Below are 17,843 nucleotides of genomic sequence, written 5' to 3'. Positions count from 1 at the left end.
GGGGGGCCCCGCGCTCCGGGGCGGTCCCTGCGGCGGGCCCCCGCCGGCTGGCGAAGCGCCCGGCGCCGTGCGGGCTGCTCCGTGCAGCTCCCCGCCCTCCCGAGCTGCGGTGAACCGCTAGCGCGGCCGCGCGCCCGGCCTGACCCGGCGGCTGAGCGCATGCGCAGCTTCCTCCGCTCGTAATCCGTTGCTCTGATTAAGCCGCGGCTTGCGTGCGTCCAGGCTAGCGCGCGAGAGCGGAGTGCGGGTGCCCTCGTGCAGCCTGAGCCCTGCCGTCTCCGGTTCTAATTGCTTATATAACTGCCGTGTTTAACAGGCCTTTTTAATCGACTTGACCAGTACAGAAGCAGCAAGCCCTATACTCGGGCTGCCCTGTATTGAAAAGCATTATGTATTCCTGTGGTCTTTTCTCTAGGAAGCTGTCCTTGTTTATCACAGGCTTTTTACATAATCCCTTGTTCTCCACAACTCCTTGTTCTTGGTCCTGCAAAACCTACTCCAGCTTAATACCAAGATGTAAACTGGTAAAAGTCCCCTGCCCCCATTGCTATATTTCCTTGGCACGTGTTGGCGACTTACCAAAACGTTCGAACATGAACATGGTAAAGACAGGCTCACATCTGCCTGGAAGTGGCAGTAGCCAACAGCGTACTAGAAACCCCTGCAAGCACTTGCATGTATCAGTTGACTATGGATGGCCCCAGTCTTCTAAGAGAATCGGGCTAAAATTGTTTTGAAAGAGAGCGATTAGTACCAACTTTCAGTTATAAACAAATATAGCCAGTGCCTCTTGTTTATGCCAGTAGAACATAAACTCTTCCATTGGGTCATACACAATCCGCACGTAGTTGTTCTGGTTTCTTTAGTTTGATTTAAAACTATCCCTTAGCCTCTGTACTCATCTGTTGTTTTTGTTTTTATCCATCAGCCAAGTTTCTGAATCTCATTCACCATGCAGCTTTGGAGCCAATCAAGAAATACTCGGAGCCACAAACAGAGAGCCAGGAAATTGGCTGGACCACTACACCCTTGGTGAGCAGAGTTCCATAAAAAAGGATCAGCTCATTCTAGGCCCTGGGCAGTAGCATGACTTGGGGAGGGCGAGGAAGCCCTAGCCCTGGGTGCCAACTTAAAAACAGTGCCAGAATAATCTCCACCCCACAGGAGTCCATGCCCTGGCCACAAAAACTGGCCCAGGAAATTGTTTTTGCAACAGCAGCTGGGCACAGACACTGCTGCAAGAATAACGGCCACCAACCATGCTATAAGACTCCTGCCCCCCACTGCTCTCAGAACTCCCTGCTCAACAGCACCTTCCTACTCACCCTCCCCATGCTCTCTGTTACCAGATTTGCCCGTCACTTTGGGGAGTGCTCGTTTATTCGGAATACGTTTCTAGGGTCTTGTAATTCTATCAATGTGCTGCTTGTGTTACTTGTGTTTCTGTATGGAGCTGTATCTCTCCCTTCTGTGAGTCCTCACCCTCAATGGAGCTATCTTGCAGGACTCAGTTTCAGTGGGGCTGGGTTTCTCTAGCCACCAAATCAATCAAATACATACACACGCAGACAGGTTAACATGACACGTCTGACCTGACTGGGTTGATCAGCATGTACAGGCTGACACCCTCATATGCCGGGAATCAGTTCATTAAGGTAACAATAAAATGCAGCCAGATACAAGCACACAGGTGAACAGAATACTTCTGAATCAGGCTGTGTGTCCAGCTGACACGTTCATGGGCCAGCATTCAGTTCATTAGGGCACATCTGAGCCAAACCGGGTCAATCAGCCTTTACAAGCTGATCCCCTTGTGTGTGTCTCATTCAGCATGTCCCAATCTTTTGCCCTAACTGTCCCAGTAGTGGTAGCCTCTAGATGAGCGGACCCCACAGTATATTTGGGCTTCACAGGGACCTTTGGCTTAGGTAAAAGAAGCATTGCTGCAGAGCAAGTGGGGAAGGGGAAGTAGAGAAGGAAAAAAATCAACCAGTTACCACCAGTTTGACTATAAACGTTATTTATTGCTAAGTATATGAAAGTTATGATGGTACTAGTAGTAATAGACATGCAAGGGAAAACAAAAAAACCTAATTACAATATTACCCTGGTTTGATTGAGTATTTGGGGAAACCTAGCTCAAGCTTAACTAATTCAGGTTCAGAAAGCTATGCCTAGAAAGAAAAAGAGAGAGGGAGAAAGAGAGAGCGAGAGCTGGGATCTCACTGTTCCAAGGCACTTGGTTGGTTTGTTGACAGGTAAAGTTCCTAGCACAATAGTTGAAGGTTAAACAGGTGACCGAAAGAGACGATCTGTTTATCTCAGCTTCTCGAGAACAACAGCAGATGGTGTCAAAGAGATTTCTCCCTCTTGAAGCACACTGGTTGCTGCTTTACTGCTTTCTTATGCCCTTAGTCCAGCGTCTTCAAAGCATTCTTTTTATTGTGTAAATCAAGAGGGCCCAAGCTGTAATTGACTGAGAAAATCTTGGTATATAAACAGTTTCAATTTAAATGAATTACCTTTTTCAGTGACAAGGGGTTATCTGGTTTGGAACATCTCAAGAAACTGATTAACAACCAGGAAAAACATCAAGTTTTTAGGAGTAACCAGACACCTAGGAGCCAGCTTGAAATTATTATGAATATAGAAGATATACTGGAAGGGCTTCTCAGATGGCCTAGCTATACTTGCACTGTGAAGTCAACATCAGTGTTTTGTATTTTACCTGTTGTGAATAAGCTTCAGCTTAGCATGACTTTCAAATCTTACTGTAGTCTTTTAACATATTTAAGGGGATTGATTACTTGGAGTGTTCATAAACTTTGCAGGAAGGACTTCCGCCAGTCATCTCAGGAAAAGTATGACAGCATTTGTGGTCAGGGCTCCAATGGACTGGATGTTGTGATGAACCCTTAACCATTGTTTAAATGTCGCCCATACCCCCTCTGACTCAGTCTCTTGCCTCAGCATTCCCTAACTCAACAACTGAGTTGTAGTCAATCACGTTTAAATAGGCCTCCCGTACTGGGACTGGGGAATGTACGGCCCGAGATGCCTATTAAACTTTTTTTCTGCTTAGTTCTGGTTAGATGAGGTGTGTGTGTTTGGGGGGTGGAATTGAAAAAGTCCTTTGCAAGTCCAGCAAGCTGGGTTCCAGGGCTCCCTCAGGAACACAGAACTGACAGATAACATCTCCCACAGGGTGTGCCCAGGGCTCAAACCCTGCGCTCTGGCCCTGAAACTCTTCAGTGCCTCTCTCTGGCTGAGGAATATACATGGAGCAAAAACTTCAGGGATCCTCAGAGGGGGAGTCATTTGCATGATAGAGTAGAAATGATAGGATCCCCTTCCCCATCATGTCTCAAAATGTTCATGCAACTACATCAAAAAGATGGAATTCAACTCTGTATCACTGCCACCCAGCACAATACATTAAAGAAACAAGAGAAAGAAGCAACAGCTGTCAGGTAATAAAGTTACAAGTATGTGTAGAAGAATGTGGTACCATGCCTCAGCCTTCAATTAAGTGAGAAGGAACAAAGAAATTAATAATCAGCCTGAGATCTATCCCAGGCAGAATTTTCCAAGTAATGATGAAAACACCCAAGAAAAAATGAATAATCTTGAGAATATCTGTTTATTAAAAAAGTTACATCTTACAAAAGCAGTAGTTTTAATCATGCTGGCTGATTGAGCAGATGTAGTACCAAAGTTCCCTGAAGACTCCTGGTTTGCTAAATCTCCCCATTAGCTAAAGGAGGGTACAATTGAAAAAAGTTTGTTTTAGAACTGAAGACAGGATTGACAGGTGGATGTTAAGAGTTCCTGCTACTGAGAAGGAAAAATTACCAGTAAATACTCAGTGGAGTGGCATTGGACTTAAGTCCTTCCAGAACCAGCCACTTCTTGAACAGACATCCCTGCAACTGCCTATTGCTGAAGGGTGGCAAGGTATATAATGTGCTAATTCTTTTTCTATTAGACAAGTATCAGTCTTGTAACTAAAAGTGAGCAAAATTAAATCAAGCATTCACATTGTGCCTCTTTCCTCAATTGCTCAAGACTGCCAGGCTGTTACTTCATGGGATATGAGAGACACCAAAAAGCCAAACCTTTGTGCAACTCCCGGGTAGGGCGCCCCCTTCTCCCAGGTTAACTTATCTTTTACCTTAAATAACATCACTCCCTTAACTTACCTTGCCTACAAAAAGTGCCGGACTTGGACAATCTTTGGAGTAATGGGGGACAAATCTCTTCCTGTGGATTCTGACACAGTGCAAGTCAACTTGTACTGCTTCCTGGCTACTGGCGATTCTCCTCCCTGTGCTACAAGGTCCAACTGGAATGGTTGAAAGGAGCTTACCAAAAGAGAATGAAGAGGTTTGGTCCTTTGAGGGAGAGGACTGGGAAACTAAAAATGAGTTTAGCCACCTCCATGCTATATGCATTAGACAAGTGGCAGGTCATTTTGTTTAACTTAAAAAGTAGGTTTGTATTTCTAATTTAAGAAAGAGGAAATGCAACAGTGAGATGACTAGCAGAGAGCATTACATACTGAAGGGATAATACAAAAAGCCTGAGAATTTTAGAAATGAGACACGGGAGCCTAGAAGGATGCACGCTGCAAGTAGAAGAGGCAGATAAAGGTCTTGAAAAGAGGCAAATTATGAGCAGCTATACGCAGAGGAAAAAACCAGATCCTCTTCACTCCGTATTCCTACATATCTTCATGGTCAGTGTTACTGGCCTCAGTGTTCCTTTAAATCCTCTGTACCAGGGATAGGCAACCCCCAGCACACATGCCAATTAGTGGCATGTGCAATTGGGCATGCCAGGAGGTGTACAAGGAAACTATTTAAACAAAACATTTTTAAGTTGCTCCTTCGGGTTCTCCAGAACAGCCACAGGTCCCAGCTCTAGAGATTGTGCTGTGCCTGGTGTGCACAGATGGCAAGTGCAGACGGGCAGGGTGGCTGTGGGAGGTAGGGGCTGCCCCAGGGCTCCACAGACTTGGGCTGCAGTGGGTGGTTGGGGGGTGCCCAGTGGCACCCAGGCTGGAGCCTGGCCCAACCCATGCAGCTTTGTGGAGATGGGCTGTAGCCGCCCTGCCTGCAAGGCGATGCTGCCTGGCTGGGGCAGGTCTTGCGGGGGGCACTCCCAGCTCTGGGCTTAGTATCCCTGCACGCTGGGCACAGTATGAGTGGGGCACAGCCACCCCCAGTGCAAGGGAGCCACTGGAGTCCCCTGGGCCTCTGCTCAGGGCTGAGCTGGCTGGGAGCCTCCAGCACAGCAACTCTCTGCAGTGCCTGCCTGAGCCCCAGCGTGAGGTGGGCAAGGCCAGAGCTTGGGCAGGCACTAGGGAGGGTCATTGTGCGGGTGGCAGAGCCAGGAAGGGACAGCACCAGGGCTTGGCCCTCAGGGAAGGGTCCAGGCAGCAAGGGGGCAGGCCGGCACTGCCAGGCTCTTGGGAAGGCAGCAGCTGGAGTGCAGGGGCTGGGCGGGAACCAGGGGCTGCCCTGGAGCTTCACAGGCTCGGGTGGGTGGGGGTACCCAGCAGCATCCAAGGCGAGGCCTGGTCTGGCCCACACAGCTCTGTGGAGATGGGCCACAGCCGCCCTGGCCATGAGGGACACCACCTGGGCAGCTCAGAAGGATGGGCTCAAGGCTGGGCTCTGGGGGGCTCCTAGGTCTGGCCTTAGCCTCCCTGTGTGCCAGGTACCATGTGCAGGGGCCCCTAGACCCCAGAAACAGCCATCACAACTGGCACAGCCCTTTCTTTCTTTTCTCTCGTTTTTTCCCCCGTCCCCCTTCCCTTTTTCTCTTTTTTTGCTCTCACGTCAGAACATGCTTAACAAAAAAAAGAATACACAAGAACAAAGATAATATATGAAATTTTATTCGTCAGCAGACTTAGAATTATTAGAAGACCTAGTATTTACTAGGAAAAAAGGAAAAGTTATGATTATTAACTATATTAATATGCAGTGCATCCTGCCATGTACCCTCTACCCTTCTTTTGTTTTTCTGGCATGCCAGCACTCTGGACCCTTACAAGGTAGACATTGTGGTTTTTTCAGCACTCCAGCCAAAATAGTTGCCTACCTACTGCTTTATACTAATAGCCTTCCAACCAAACATAGCTAAGGGGAGGGAGTCTGTTCTTGCAAAGAGCTCACTAGGTTCTCCTGCTCCAAAAATGTCATGTTATGGTGCTCCTCAGGTGTGTCAGTGGCCAGTGAGAAGAGGCCAAGCCAGAGCTGTGGGCCCAACTTTCAAAAGGTAGGACCACGTTACTAGAAGGGAAAAAAAAGATACCTTTACAGCTGAGCAAATCTGAACTGAGGTCTAGGACACCATGATGCCATTTTTTATAGAATCACTTTGAAGTGCAGTTTACAAAAACATTTCAGTTTCTTTCTTGTAAAGCCCAGCACCCACATCCTAGTAGAATCCACCAGTAAATCTTGGACTTGCCATGCAGGCTCTTCGTTCATCACATTTGATTTCCTTACCCTAATGGTGATCAGCTGTTATCCCGAAGCAGCATTATGATAATGAGGCAAGAGTCCTGCTGCACTTTCAGAAAACTCTAGACAACAGCAGCCAGTGATTTTACAGGTCCTTGTTTTCAGCAGGGAGCATCTACTAGACTGTGTGTGCTTGGATTTCATCTCATTTCTGCAGATCAGCGTGGACCGCACTGACCGCAGGCTCTACTTCCCACGCCAGAAGAGCGAGATCACCAAGTATATGGAAGCCACGTGGCGCCTGAAGGAGCAGAGTGAAAATATGCAGTAGGGCGATAGTACAAGCACTGCTTTGCTAGGCAGGCAGGTGGGTGCTGACTGGAGTTTCCACACAATGTTCTGCCTCCTTGTGCCATGTGTAGTCCTACTGATTTCTGGGAAGGAGGACAAGGGAGGAATCCTTGTCTGGCCAGACCTGTAAGTTGATTATGGTTACAAAATAAATCTGTTTAGAAGTGTAACATTTGTCACTTAATGTTCCCACCCAAGAGTGGCTATACTAAGAACCTGAAAGGGACTGCCCTTTTTGTCACCACACTAGGCAGCATTTCCTGTTTAACCCAGAGGATTCCAGGCACTGATAAGGGGCAGCTGTGGGAAGAGATGGCTTAAAGAGAACAATGGGAGTAGGTTTCAAGTCCCTCCTACAACAAACTGAAGATGCAGTGGAATCCAGAAGAGTTCTGTGCAAACTCTTTAATGAGCTCACCAATGCCAGGCTAAAGGCTTAAGTAGAAGAAAAAAAGAATCCTTGAAAGAAACAGACAGTGTTCCCCATCTTGCACTTCAGTGCTTCAAGAAGAGTGCTATCTGCACTCCTATGCAGCAAGATAAACATTCCCTGCTGGGAAGCAGCGTCTATCCTGCTCGGCTCTTCATTTTCTGCCTCATCTTTTTGCCAGGTCTCTTCTGTAAGAGAGGAGAGAGAGCAGACAAGTTCAGATTGCTGGCTGTGCCCCCAAAACTTGCTAACAGCAATGCAGCATAAGAGGGAGGGGGGCAACCAACAACAGGGTAGGATAAACACTCCACATGCTCAGGCACCCACAGGATCTTCTTGGCCACAGAACTTGTCCTTCCTGCCTGGGCAGCCTTGTCCACAACCAGTGAAGATCAGCCCCAAGATGTGCAGCCTATCTTCCCACATCCAGCATTTAGGTACCAGTCCCACAGCAGACACAGCTCTCCCTGTGCAGCTTGGGCCCAGTCCTGCCCTCCCTCCCCACCCCTGGGCTGTTAGTCCACAGCACATTTCTCACTCACATTGAAGCCCTTCTTCCCAGCTTTCCCAGGGACCTTGTTATGGGCCACCTTTGCCCGGAAGCTGGACACATCGTCATGACTCTCACGCGTGTTCCACTTTGAGCCTTTTTTCTTACCACCAAACCCAAACTTCTGGTTCTTGTAGCGTCGCTTGGCGTTTGGCCTGAAACAGAAACAGCTAGTCATTGACAGAGCCCCTCTTCACCAGGTCCCAAAAGGCACACAGGATCTGTGGAGAAGCTTCCTATCAGCTCACTCCTGGCAGCACGGCCACACCCTGGATAAACTAACCTGACTAACATGGCTAACTACCTCTCTCCACATCCTAGATGTCATTTTCAGATGTCCTATGTCTTCTCACTGAAAAAACCCCCAAAATTCACTCAACGCACTGCTCCATCCAGTCCATAACTAGCTTCTCCCCCGCATAAGGAAAGGATGGAAGCAGTAATGTCTCCCTAGGGAGCACAGAACAGAAAAATGACTCTTCTGGCTTCTTCAGTGCCCCCATCCCAGAAAATAACTGGGCTGAGCACTCCCCTGCAAAGCACTTCCACACAAGACTGGGCAGCTACAGATCCCTGATGCACCCCTCCCCCCCACCTCCAATCATACCCTTTCTTTACTCTTTGACCTCCAGCTCCTTCCTTCTTCCCCCGAGGTGGTGGATGCTCTCCATCTAGGAAATCCAACTTGTCAGAGAGGCCTGTAGAAATAAGAGCAGAGTGGCTGTGTAGCTGCTATCACTAAGCAAGGCACAGAGGAGTTTCCAGTGTGAACAAGTCACAGCTTCAGACAAAAACAGTGTTAGCCTCTCTGAACATGGAAGCCATTGTGCTGCTGCAGATAACCTGTGGCCCTCCCCATTCAATGACACCATCGTTCAGCTCATCCTCCAGTGCTGATCAGTAACAACCTGCATGCACAGCACCCTCTGTTCTCTCCTGTCCGACTGTCCCCACTCCCCCAACCTTCTAAAGATCCATGGTTTCACCTTTCTGGTATTTCTTGACTGCATTCAGCATTGTTGCTTTCTCCTTCTGCCTCTTCTGTAGAACCTCTATTTGCACCTGCAATAAGAGACCAAATACAAGCTTTGCTCCCTCCTGTACATCCAACACTCCCCGTGAGGGCTTCACTTTCCAAGTGCTCTCCCTCTCTCCCCATCCAAGCAGCAGCTGGGAACTGCTCCTGTCTTGGGTCTTTCCCATCAGCCTCCCTAGTCAGGAGTGGGGAATCCCTGCCCACAAAGTTTCATCTTCTGAACTCTGCATCCAAAGGTGCCAGAGTCTTGCCACACTAAGAGTAAGACCTTGCTCTATCAGATTCTTCTCTCACCTTTTTGCCATATTTCCTCAGTGCACGGAGCTGCTTTGCTTTCTCAGACTTCTCCATTGCTGCCTGTTTACTCCTAAGCTTCTGTCGGATCTAATTAGGAAAATAAACAACAAGACTTATGCAGAGGGAGCCAAAAGAATAGCACTGCTCCTAAAAATATGTAGTTAGAGTTTAAGTTGTACAATATTTATAAAATACCTAGGAGCCTTCTAAGGCTACCACCTAGACAAAGTGCCACAGTGCTATATGCAGTACACCTTCCTTGCTTTCCATTAGGGTGAATAACTCAAGTTGAGTATGCTCATTGCAGAAGTGCTGGAAACCCCTTCCTCCCCATCCTCAAGCAATGACAAGCTTCCTGGTTTTAGTTAATGATGCAATTTTCAATGAATCCAAAGTTCAGAGAGATTCCAACACAGATTTATAGGGAAATCCCTGTAAAATACATGGTGAGGCACAAGGAAAGCTTTGCTGTTCACAAGGGAAAAGGTAGCAGTGACAGTAAGAAACAACTCATCTACACAATGACACTGCTGTTCCCCAAGACCAATGATCAGGGCTTCAGGAAGATACTGCCAGGCCATCAAAATACTAAGAAAAGACCTGTGCCTCATTGACCACACACATTAAGTCTTATAACATAAACACCATTTTCTCTTCCTTTCCCCAGTCAGACTCTAGCTTCAAATATCTGACCTAACTTAGTCATTCCTCTGTAGGACAAGGAAAATACAAGGTCCAATTTTGGACCAAGATTACAACATCCATAACAGCCCATCTACATTCATTATACGTGCACTTTAAGTCCATTAACATTTTTAAGATTGCCTGCCAAACAAAAGTAGGAGTATACCTGTTACCTTGTTATATACAAACACTGACTGAACCAATTAGAGAATCTAATTTAAATATACCATCTATTTAAGGCCAAAAGGAGCACAGGGAGAGCGCTTATCCTATGTATTTGCAGAAATGAGTTCCATAAACAAGGGCCAGACCCTATGAAACTTGTTTCCTTCACATGTAAGTCTCACCTGGTACCTGATACTTCCACTGAAGAACAATGAGACATTTAATGAAACTGAAAGATCACAATGTTCACACTGTTAAAGGAATGTCTTTTCTAACTGCACAGCATGTAGCTGGCCTGTGGCACTTGCTGCAACAAAGCAGAAAGCACAAGTTTAGAAGGATTCATAATTAAATGGATAAGAATGTCCAGCTAACAGTAAGACAGCAGCTGTTATGGAAAAAATATTACTTCCATCTCTTTCCCCTGGCAAAGCTGTCGTCTAAAGAGAGGGTCCTGAGTGTTGGTGAATACAATACAGGTTATCCAACCATTCAGTGAGTAAAAAGGCAATGTGTTTGTTTTAAACAGTGGAAATACCTTCCGTGCAATGCATAGCAGGATGTGGAACTCAATGTCAGTATATCTTATAGGCCTGAAGCTATAGCTGGGCAGGGTGCCATTTACATGAGTAACAGATATTCAGTCATATGGTCAACACTTCCTTAAGGCAGGGGTGTCAAACTCATCCAGCCTGGGTGTGGGACCAGTCTGTGGGATGCAGCCACTAGCCTGGTCTGGTGTGGGTGCTGCATGCAGCCTGTGCCCTGGACTGGTCATGCATGGTGATTGCAACATATCAGCTTCTGTCCCCCATGCCACACGCAACATGTGCTGGCCCTGGCCCCGTGTATGACAGTGTGTGGGACCAGTCTGAGATGCACACTACACATAGCACATGAGGCCAGTCTGGGGCACATGCTGCAAGTGGTGCCTGCACTGAACCAGCCCTGCACACTGGATCTGACACAGGAGGCTGGTCTGTGGCCCTGATCTGGACCAGCCCCAGTGCTAGTGTTATATGCAGCACATGTCCCATACTGCAGCCTGCACCAGACAGGCTCAGTGCACAGGGCCAGGATGTGCTGCATGTAGGCAGGCAGCACTGCAGGCCAAATGATATGACTCTGTGGGCCAGATCTTTGACACCCCTGTGCCAAGATATAAAACCTTCCTGCTTCCAGGCACAGGCCCACCACGGACAGGCATTAGGAAGACACTTCCCCTATGGGTGGGCTATTTCATGACACACCACTACATAGCATTCTCTCACTGTCTACCTGAAGCCTCTGACACAGGCCATTGTCAAAGCTATGCAGCTGAATGAGATGGACTACAGGTCCTCTCAACAACTGAGTTCTGACCATATATCACTGACTAAATACTAAGATGAATCAAAGTTTGTACCAAGATGTCTAGGCCCTCCGTGTAGCATACAAAGGAAGGAAAAATCATTCTCGACTTCATACCTTCTGCATTTGTTGGTCAGTTTTAGCCATCTCTGCAAAGTAATCATCTGGCCTCCTGGTGGGAACTTTGAGGTGATGTAGTTGAGGCAAAGCAGTCAGCACCGCTGCCTGAGCCTGATGGTAGCTGGGAAGACAGGAAGATAGCAGTTTAGGGCATGACGAGTACAAGCTGCATAGTAAGTAGCAGGCAGGTATAACAGGCATTCTGCTTATATTAGGTATTTATGCCAGACAAATAAACATTAAATCCCTCAGAATGTCAGAGTGATGTTAACATTGCAGCTTTAAGAACCCCCAAATGTAGTTAAGGTGACAACAACCTTAACTGACACACTGAACAGAAGTTTCCTATTCCAGCCTCATTAAATACATAGTTTAAATACTTTACAAGTTACATTATAATACACAAGACATACAACAGGTAAAATTACAACAGCATTAAGACCATATCCTAGCAGGAATCTCCATTTTTCCCTTTGTTATGCACTCTAGAAAAGTAATGTACTTTTTGGGGGGGGAAATGCCTACGTAAAACTTAGCATTGATCTATGCAGCTGGTAGTATTTCCCAAGAGTGTGTTAGTACAGCAGCAGTATATCTGTTTACAGTGTGCAGTCATCTTGGCACAGGCTAATGTAATCTTACAATTTACAGAATATTTCTAGGTGCAGACAATCTGCACTGCCTACAAAGTTTTCAGATTCAGTGTTCCTCCCATCCTTGAAACTAAGACCACCGAAAGATGTTGGTGCATTTGTTGCAATGAGACTGTCCCATATACAGTCACTGAATCAACCTCAGACCACTGTTTAGGACAGCAGTTTTCAAACTTTTTGAGCCAAGCCCCCCTTTGAGTTACAATTTTGTTTGCGCTCCCCTCATCCCAGAGAAGCACAGCAGCCAGAAACAGAGCGCCCCTTATCCCAGTAGCTGTTGCAGCTTGGCAGGCTCCATCTAATATGGCACCTCCTGCCTTGGCCCTGCTGCAGCTCAAACCCTAACCCTGCAAAGGGCTCCCTGCTCCTGCATCCCCGTACAAGGCTGCAGCAGTGCCAGCTCCTTGCACACTTCTTGCCTGTGTGCATTATGATGCTACAGTCCCACAGGAGACATCACCTCTTACTTACAAACTCATCTCTCTCTGGAAGTCATCCTCAGGGTCAGGAGAAGCTTTGTCAGGTGTTTGACTCAAGGTGGGACTTGTGAAGTTTGATGCCTGAGCCAGAGTCACATCCAGCCTTTCCACCCACTCGAGGTGCCGCGTGAATTCAGACAGGCACTGCTTCAAGCCATCCTGGAAAAGAGAACAAGGCTCTGTTAACAGCAAGACACAAAACAGACACCTCCTTCCTAGGATAGCAAAACTAAATGCTTTTGTCACATGTGGCCCTGCCTTCTGAGGACGTGGCTCAGCCCCTCAGTGCATAATGTTGGCTGCTTCCTCAGGTGATGAGCATTGAGTCTTGTTAAACTTAGATTAAGAAAGCAGGAAAACTACAAGAGAGACATAATCAGAGGGGCCAGATTTAGGTTGAAATTTGAACGGGCATATTGTTTTAATAAACTAAGCTCAAGAGAGGTTGCTGTTAAACTAAAGAGTCCAGATACAGGCTGAGAACCCAGCAGAGAAACAGAGACAGGAACCAAATACAGTTCACATGTGATTTAACTGAGGGACAGGGTGATTGTTTTTGACATGTGAGAAAAGAAAGAGCAAGGAAGGAATCTAATGACATCAAGGCAACTTTAGATTGATGAAAGAAGTTAACGCGCAACATGCCCAATACCGTTTTGGGGAACTCAGATATTACCATTCTAATATTATAAAAGCCCAAGTCTGTCCATCTGTCTGTCCATAACGCTTTATTTGCGCTCTGATTGGCTGACAGAAACAGCCGATCAGAGTGCTCCAAATGTGGAGGAGGCCACCTGATTCCGAAGCTGCGCCGAGGACCGGACAGAGGGTGGGGGAGCCAGGGCCAGCAGTGCTGGCCTCGGCTCCCCCTCCCACTGCTTGCATGAGGCAGAACAGCAACAGCATGGGCGTTAGGTGGCATGCCAGCCCCCACCCCCATCATTCTTGATGGGCAATTGGCTAGTTAAGGATATAATAGCCATAAAAAGGCAAGCACATGATTCTGTGACAGCTGTGGAAAGCACAAGGGGGAACTGAGGCAGGACTGTATACCAAGTAGCCAGCAACTCTTTTCAACTGATCTGATAAAATAGACTAAGTTTGTCTTGCAAATCTTGTTTCTCTCACCTTCTGAGTGTACATTTTGGAGCAGAGTGGCTCCACTGGCATCTACCTTTTTCTATTTCTTCCCTTGGTAGCATCTGCTGATCACCTGGGGGTGTATGCGTGTGGTCCCACAGGAAAGGCTGGGTTGCAGGCAGTGGCCCCAGTGACACAAGGTTTCCAACCCCTGATTTAGCTTGTTGTGGAGTTTCTCGTCTGGTAAGATACTAGAAACTAAGTGCAGACAGTGTGCATGCGCCACACACTGATTTAGCACATTTCATAGATTTCATAGACATTAGGGCTGGAAGGGACCTCGGAAGATCATCGAGTCCAGCCCCCTGCCCCAGGGGCAGGAAGTCAGCTGGGGTCATAGGATCCCAGCAAGATGAGCATCCAGTTTGCTCTTGAAGGTGTTCAATGTAGGCGCTTGAACCACCTCCGGCGGCAGGCTGTTCCAGACCTTGGGGGCTCGGACAGTAAAGAAATTCTTCCTTATGTCCAGCCTGAAACGGTCTTGTAATAGTTTATGACCATTCGACCTAGTCGTCATCCCTTGGGGCGCTCTGGTGAACAAACGTTCCCCCAGATACTGGTGGTCACCCCTGATAAACTTGTAGGTGGCCATCAGATCACCCCTGAGCCTGCGCTTTTCCAGGCTAAAGAGCCCCAGGGCTCTCAGCCTGTCATCGTAGGGTCTGCTTCCCTGACCTCTGATCATGCGCGTGGCTCTTCTCTGGACTCTCTCAAGCTTCTCCACATCCTTTTTGAAGTTGTGTAACTCTGGCTTATGGAATGTAAAAACTCCCCTTTATTCACTACCGTTTTCTACTCAAATGTAACGTTCCCTCTAGAAATGGCCAACGAAGTGCTAAAAAGAGGGTGTATTTTGTTTGTGCATAGGTACCGGTCATTTGCACGGTGTTGTTATTTAACCTCCCAACTTTTCTTGGCCTAACATTTCCCTCATGACAAGCATCTTTACATGGGGCCCTCGACCTCTGGAACGGAAACGTGGCAGGGAGAATGCCTGGCGCGTCTCACTGCCCCACCAAAAAACTTAGCATGACGATACAGCGGGTCTCGCTCACCCGTGCTCTCCACTGAACCCGTTCTGTTCAATACCAACTGCTGGATATTTAATTTTCACTCAGCACCAAAGCAGGTTTCTGACTTATGGCTACAGGCACACAGGGCCACGTTTACATTTACGAAACACGTTTAAATAAAACCCCTTGTGATCGGTGAGGCTACAAACCCACCCGGACGCGTTCTGCTGACGCCGAGTTTTACACAAGCCTCTTTTTCACTGGGGTGTAGGGGGAGCCGTGTTGGTCTAAGGACACAGGCAGACACGGTTCTTCAGGTGAAGCCGATATCTTTTATTAGACCAACTTAAATAGTCAGCAACATTTTTCTTAGCAAGCTTTTGGGTTTAAAAAACCCACACAACAACCCTGAAGCATCTGCAGCGGGTGCACGCTCCTCCTGGACGGAAGAGTTGGGGCCCTCAACTCGTTACAACCCCCCCTTGAAGCGGCCTGCCCCTCAGCGCCTTGTGCCTTGCAGATCTCGTGCTACTCCAGGCTCCCGCTGCCCGGGGCTGCGCAACCCCGAGCCAGCTCGGATGCAAACTTCCACCTCAAAAAATAACCCCCCCCCGTCTTTGCGGACAGCATGAATCTCGGGGCCTGCTGCAAGGGCACTGCCCGGCTCCACATCGGAGCCGGTTAAGCGAGGCGGGGAAGAGGAGCAGCGGGGTGGGCTGCGGAGAGACGGCGGCAGGAAGGCTTGTCCCTATTGTGCTGCTTCTCTCGCCCCGGCTCGTCCCCGTCTCCTGCCCGCCAGGGGTCCAACGTTGCCCCTGCTTTTCCTCCGGCTCCCCACATATCTGAAAAAGGACTTTTTATTGTCCTTGATGCTCAAAGCTAATTGGAGTTCAGTTGCAGCCTTGGCTTTCCTGGTCTGCTCCCTACAGGACCGGACCAGTGCAGAATAATCCTCCTTGAAGGTGACTCCCATCCTCCATCCTTTGTAGGCCTTTCTTTTTAGCCTCAGGAGGTCTGCTAGGTCCCTGGAGAGCCAGGGGGGCTGCTGTGCCCTCTTGCTGCCTTTCCTCCGAGATGGAATAGGCTTAGTTTGTGCATTGAGGATCGCTCCCTTGAGGAGCAACCACTCTTCTTGAACTCCCCTTTCTCCGTGGTCATGGTCCCTTAGGGCCTCACTGACAAGCCTCCTGAGCTTGTCAAAGTCGGCTTTCCTGAAGTCAAGGACTTGCGCGTTGCTTGCCAGCTTTTTGCCAGCTTTTTGGCGGATGGTGAAGGTGATCAGCTCGTGTTCGCTGTCACCCAGCTTCCCATCGATCACTAGGTCGCCGACTAGGTCATCCCCAGTAGCCAGTACCAGGTCGAGCAGCGCTTTGCCTCTCGTTGGCCCACAGACTTCTTGAGTCAGGTAGAGGTCATCCTTGACCCACATCCCACAGGCTTCCTCCAGAAAGCATTCTAGCACATCTTACACTGGTGCGAATGAGAGCAGTGCTTCCTAGGCAACTGTATTATGGAGTAACAACATTCACACAGTAATTAGGATGGGCTCCTAATGAAAGCTCATCATCCAATATTCAGTCCCCAGCTAAACAATCACAAGTGTCGCATAACAACTTAAATTCAGCAGGTTAGCCCTATGGCAACAATAAAACATTTTCTGCAAAATCTGAAACAAACCCAGTACTCTGCAGACCACAGCCAAGCTGTGGGACTCAACCTCTTAACATCTTATCCAATCCAGAAAACAGAACCTCTACAGAACCTGTTATAAGCAGAGCTCTAACAATTTGCAAAGATCCTCACAGGCCATGAAATATTGAAAGCAGATCTCACCACTCTACACAGCAGCTAAAGTCAATGAGCACCATCAGCTGCAGCACCTCCGCGCAACAGCAGCGAACATGGTCAATTCACAGGAACAGGCAATCACAGCTCAATTTCAGACTAACACAGCTAATCATGTCCATTTGCAGGAGAAGAGGGCTATGGGGCCAGCAGCACCACCTCTACCACAAACACCAGCCTTTGTCACTACACAGCTCTGCAGTGGCTCCCAGAAACATCTCTGAGGTTCCTAATGAACTAAACCTTAAGGGCTTCTCATTTACAATCTCTTTGACTCCTTTGTGTAACCACAGGCAAGAGCCCAACCTCCCCAAGCAAGCGCCTCACACCAAGAGCTGCAAGGCATGGTACTCACCACGTTGTTCAGGGCCTTCTTTTTCCCTTCAAGCACAATGTTCAGCCCAGGTTTCAGGGCACCCCTGGAAAACGCTTCCTGGAGCTGTAGGGAAGAAGAGTGGTCAGGTCCCCCAGCATCTTAAAAGGAAGGTGGGCTGTGTCCCCTGCCTAGGGTCTGACAATCTGGACAGACCAAAGGACCCTTCAGTCAGCAGTGCTGAGTCCACTCATCCATACAAGTCCACGCCTCTCCGAGCAGGGTGTGAGAGCAAAGACAAGACGTGAGGAGGCCACGCACCACACTAACAGCCGAGGCAAAAACACCAGGTGCTAGTGTATTGCAAGCTGCAACGCGGCATGCTCGGTCCCTCTGTCCAGGGCCACACCACAGGCCCCAGCTGAGAACGACTAGGGCACGAGCGAGTCATGGTGCCCCAGAGCGTTACCACCACTCCTGACTTCCTAGTCTCTGGGGTACTCAGCCTGGGGAACCCCTTGCCCACCTCCTTTCTGGGGCGGCAGGGAGCAATCCTGCACGCACTGCTCAGCACGAGGCGCCTACCTCTCTGTCGGTGACGAGGGATTCCTCCGACTCCGATCCGGACTGATCCTCGAAGTCTGCCATGGCCCTGGGGAGAAGACACGGGGGACGTGCTCTGGCTCGCTCCGCTTCTCACAGCAAGCCCACCCTGGCCCCAGGGGCGGGGCGGGGGAGAGGCCGACAAACTGCCCTCCTGGCCCGAAGACCGAGGCGGGTCCGCGAGGAGCTGGAGCACCGCGCACAGAGGGTGCAGCAGGGCCCCCCGCGGGGAAGAGCCGCCAAGGCCGCAGCAGCTTTCCCGGCGCGCAAGGCTCGGACACGACGGGAACCCCGGAGCCTAGGCCGCCGCCGCCACGCTCACCTCGTGCCGCCGCCGCCACTTC

General features: G+C 48.8%; 3 protein-coding genes across 3 annotated transcripts in view; 1 reads left to right on the top strand and 2 right to left on the bottom strand.

Annotated features, from left to right (window-relative positions):
* The window catches only part of PIF1 (PIF1 5'-to-3' DNA helicase), a 13,945-nt gene extending 13,784 nt beyond the window's left edge, over positions 1 to 161 (bottom strand). Inside the window, exon 1 of the mRNA XM_006015853.1 lies at positions 145 to 161. Within this exon, the coding sequence (XP_006015915.1) occupies positions 145 to 161 (17 nt within the window). The remainder of the gene's footprint in view (positions 1 to 144) is intronic.
* Positions 162 to 593: 432 nt separating this feature from the next.
* On the top strand, positions 594 to 7,063 carry FAM183A (family with sequence similarity 183 member A). The gene is made up of 4 exons (XM_025207204.1): positions 594 to 648; positions 929 to 1,032; positions 6,224 to 6,282; positions 6,636 to 7,063. The coding sequence occupies exons 1-4, from the start codon at positions 594 to 596 to the stop codon at positions 6,799 to 6,801; spliced, it is 384 nt and encodes a 127-aa protein (XP_025062989.1). The 3' UTR covers positions 6,802 to 7,063.
* A 148-nt stretch (positions 7,064 to 7,211) lies between these two features.
* Positions 7,212 to 17,837, bottom strand: EBNA1BP2 (EBNA1 binding protein 2). Its single transcript, XM_025206979.1, has 9 exons — positions 17,482 to 17,837; positions 16,939 to 17,022; positions 12,578 to 12,744; positions 11,451 to 11,574; positions 9,132 to 9,221; positions 8,788 to 8,863; positions 8,409 to 8,499; positions 7,794 to 7,956; positions 7,212 to 7,439 (listed from the first exon to the last, which is right to left on the bottom strand). Exons 1-9 carry the CDS (start codon positions 17,542 to 17,544, stop codon positions 7,389 to 7,391), a joined length of 909 nt encoding a protein of 302 aa, XP_025062764.1. The 5' UTR covers positions 17,545 to 17,837; the 3' UTR covers positions 7,212 to 7,388.
* Between the last annotated feature and the right edge of the window lie 6 nt (positions 17,838 to 17,843).

The sequence above is a fragment of the Alligator sinensis genome, unplaced genomic scaffold (assembly GCF_000455745.1).
Source record: "Alligator sinensis unplaced genomic scaffold, ASM45574v1 scaffold781_1, whole genome shotgun sequence".
NCBI classification, from domain to species: domain Eukaryota; kingdom Metazoa; phylum Chordata; order Crocodylia; family Alligatoridae; genus Alligator; species Alligator sinensis.
Note: the sequence above shows the minus strand (reverse complement) of the source record. Positions and strands in the feature narration are given on the sequence as shown.

Coding starts and splice junctions, on each gene's coding strand:
- EBNA1BP2 (XM_025206979.1), bottom strand. CDS start 17,544: ATGGCAGACTTCGAGGATCAGTCCGGATCGGAGTCGGAGGAATCCCTC. Junction 8,500..8,787: donor AGTCAAGAAATACCAGAAAG/GTGAAACCATGG, acceptor TTATTTCTACAG/GCCTCTCTGACAAGTTGGAT. Junction 7,957..8,408: donor GGTCAAAGAGTAAAGAAAGG/GTATGATTGGAG, acceptor TTTCTGTTTCAG/GCCAAACGCCAAGCGACGCT.
- FAM183A (XM_025207204.1), top strand. CDS start 594: ATGAACATGGTAAAGACAGGCTCACATCTGCCTGGAAGTGGCAGTAGC. Junction 649..928: donor AAGTGGCAGTAGCCAACAGC/GTACTAGAAACC, acceptor TTTATCCATCAG/CCAAGTTTCTGAATCTCATT. Junction 6,283..6,635: donor GTGGGCCCAACTTTCAAAAG/GTAGGACCACGT, acceptor CCTTGTTTTCAG/CAGGGAGCATCTACTAGACT.